The sequence below is a fragment of the Corylus avellana genome, chromosome ca2 (genome assembly GCF_901000735.1).
Source record: "Corylus avellana chromosome ca2, CavTom2PMs-1.0".
NCBI lineage: Eukaryota > Viridiplantae > Streptophyta > Magnoliopsida > Fagales > Betulaceae > Corylus > Corylus avellana.
In genome coordinates, this window is record NC_081542.1 from 45,501,110 (window position 1) to 45,503,640 (window position 2,531).

The window sequence follows — 2,531 nt, forward strand, 5'->3', positions numbered from 1 at the left end:
TCTGATTTGTGGACTTCTTTGAAAACTAATGGATATATTTGCCTCACTGCTCATTTTATTGACAAAAATTGGCTATTATCTAAAAGGGTGATAAGTTTTTCATTTATGCACCCACCACATAATGGTGATTCTTTGGCTGACAAGATAGATAGTTTGCTACAAGAGTGGGGGATTGATAAAAAGGTTTTCTCTATAACATTAGATAATGCTTCTGCAAATGATGGTTGTGTTGAGAAACTGAAACAAAAATTAAACATGAGGAAAGCCCTTCTTTGTGAAGGTGAGTTGTTTCATATGCGTTGTTGTGCCCATATTCTTAATTTGATTGTGCAAAATGGATTGAAAGAGATCACTGATGCTATTCAAAATATTCGAGATAGTGTTAAGTATTTTAGAGGATCACAAGTGAGAAAACAAAGATCATAGGATTAATATTCAGTGGCATCTGCACTTACCTATTGTGGCGTTGGATGGCTAAACAAAAAGGTAATATGCACATTACTTTTCACTTAGAAAATAGTCTTGATATCTCAGTGGACTAAGAATTGTTACCACATTTCTACAGTGAGATTACTAACAACTATTGTATAAATACTCAGCAGAGAGAAGGAAAACAAAAATGTTATTGTACAAATTTTTTGGTGAAGAGAAGCTTGGAGACAACGTGAACCAAGTTAAACTCCAAGAGCCACTGTTATTCAACCTTCAGGCGCTGGCAAGTGCAACAAACAACTTCCATCAATCAAACAAGCTTGGACAGGGTGGGTTTGGTCCCGTATATAGGGTAATGCTTGCTCTTGTAGAGGCTTATTACCTAACAACTTGAATATGTAGTCAATTACTTGTTTCTTTGTTTACAGGGAAAATTGTCAAATGGACAAGAAATTGCAGTAAAAAAACTTTCAAGAGCCTCTGGACAAGGGCAAGAAGAATTTATGAATGAGGTGGTAGTGATATCTAAACTCCAGCACCGAAATCTCGTTAGACTCCTTGGCAACTGTGTTGAAGGGGGAGAAAAGATGTTGGTTTACGAATACTTGCCAAACAAAAGTTTGGACGCATTTCTCTTTGGTTAGTTCATGCTTATGCCCTTTGTTAGTATCTTCCAGTATTACAATCTTAAATTATCTACATTGAGAGAAAAAAATGAAATGATATTCTTAGTTGTGGTATCTTAGTTTGTAAATGCATACTTTTCTTATGTGACTTCACCAAATTTTCAGCTTTTACAAACATGATAGAGTTCACCTTGCACGTTCAAACCGAGTGTACTAAATTTTCTTTTCTTTTTTTCTTCTTATTTGGTTAATTTGAATAATTTCCTTTAGATCTAGTCAAATCAAAACTGCTAGATTGGAGAAGACGCTTCAACATTATCGAGGGAATCTGTCGAGGTCTATTGTACCTTCATAGGGATTCCAGATTAAAGATTATCCATAGAGACCTAAAAGCGAGTAATATCTTGTTGGATGAAGAGCTTAATCCAAAAATATCAGATTTTGGTTTGGCTAGGATTTTTGGGGACAATGGAGATCAAGCCAATACTATAAGGGTCGTTGGAACATAGTAAGTACCTTCGTTTGGCAAAATTCACAAATATAATTATACTAATATTCCATGTAACAACATTTGGATGTGTTTTATTGTTAAAATTCAGCGGGTACATGTCCCCTGAATATGCAATGAAAGGGCGATTTTCAGAGAAATCGGATGTCTTTAGCTTTGGAGTGTTGTTACTTGAGATTGTTAGTGGAAGAAGAAATTCTTGCTTTTATGATGATGAGGACGACATGAGCCTTCTAGGATTTATAAGTCTTCCTTATATCGTTGCCTCATTTTTTTAAGAACTTCAATTGCATGTTTCTTATGAGTTTTAGTATTGATGCTAAGAATTTCAATCCTGTTTCCATGTTTTCAGGCATGGAAAATGTGGAATGCAAACAACATTGTGGCATTAACTGACCCAATCATATGTGAACCATGCTTTGAAATGGAAATTTTGAGATGCATACATGTAGGGCTGTTGTGTGTGCAAGATTTTGCTAATGATAGGCCAAGTGTATCCATTGTTATTTCCATGCTTAAAAGTGAGATTATCGATCTGCCTCTTCCAAAGCAACCTGCATACACCGAAAGGCAGATTGCCCGAGACGCTTGCTCCTCACAAAACAACCTAAGGAAATGCTCTGTTAACAATGTTACTGTTAGTATGGTTCAAGGCCGATAGCAAGCATCTGTTCTTTGAAAAAACCACTTGGTGTTTATAGGTGTTGAAGGATTTCAGGGTTATATTATGAGAACCCTTTACCAAATCACCTCTTGACTTTCCCTATGGTTATTTGTATGAGTCTTTGGAAATTGTTTGGGTTATCCAGCATTTAATTTGCTTTGTGATCTTGTTGTCCTTGTTCCAATTTGAGAAGGGATTACGTCATGCATGTTGTTTTTTAAGGTTGGTTAATTCATTGTTCAAAAAGGCAATTAATTGTTTATGTAAGGCTCGGTTTGATATATGTTCATTGGTGCCTCGA

At 35.7% G+C, this 2,531-nt stretch overlaps 1 protein-coding gene across 1 annotated transcript; it reads left to right on the top strand.

The window, feature by feature from the left end:
• The first annotated feature begins 619 nt into the window (after positions 1 to 619).
• On the top strand, positions 620 to 2,227 carry LOC132169964 (G-type lectin S-receptor-like serine/threonine-protein kinase SD1-13). Its single transcript, XM_059580900.1, has 5 exons — positions 620 to 784; positions 861 to 1,071; positions 1,329 to 1,566; positions 1,658 to 1,826; positions 1,919 to 2,227. The coding sequence occupies exons 1-5, from the start codon at positions 620 to 622 to the stop codon at positions 2,225 to 2,227; spliced, it is 1,092 nt and encodes a 363-aa protein (XP_059436883.1).
• The last annotated feature ends 304 nt before the right edge of the window (positions 2,228 to 2,531 follow it).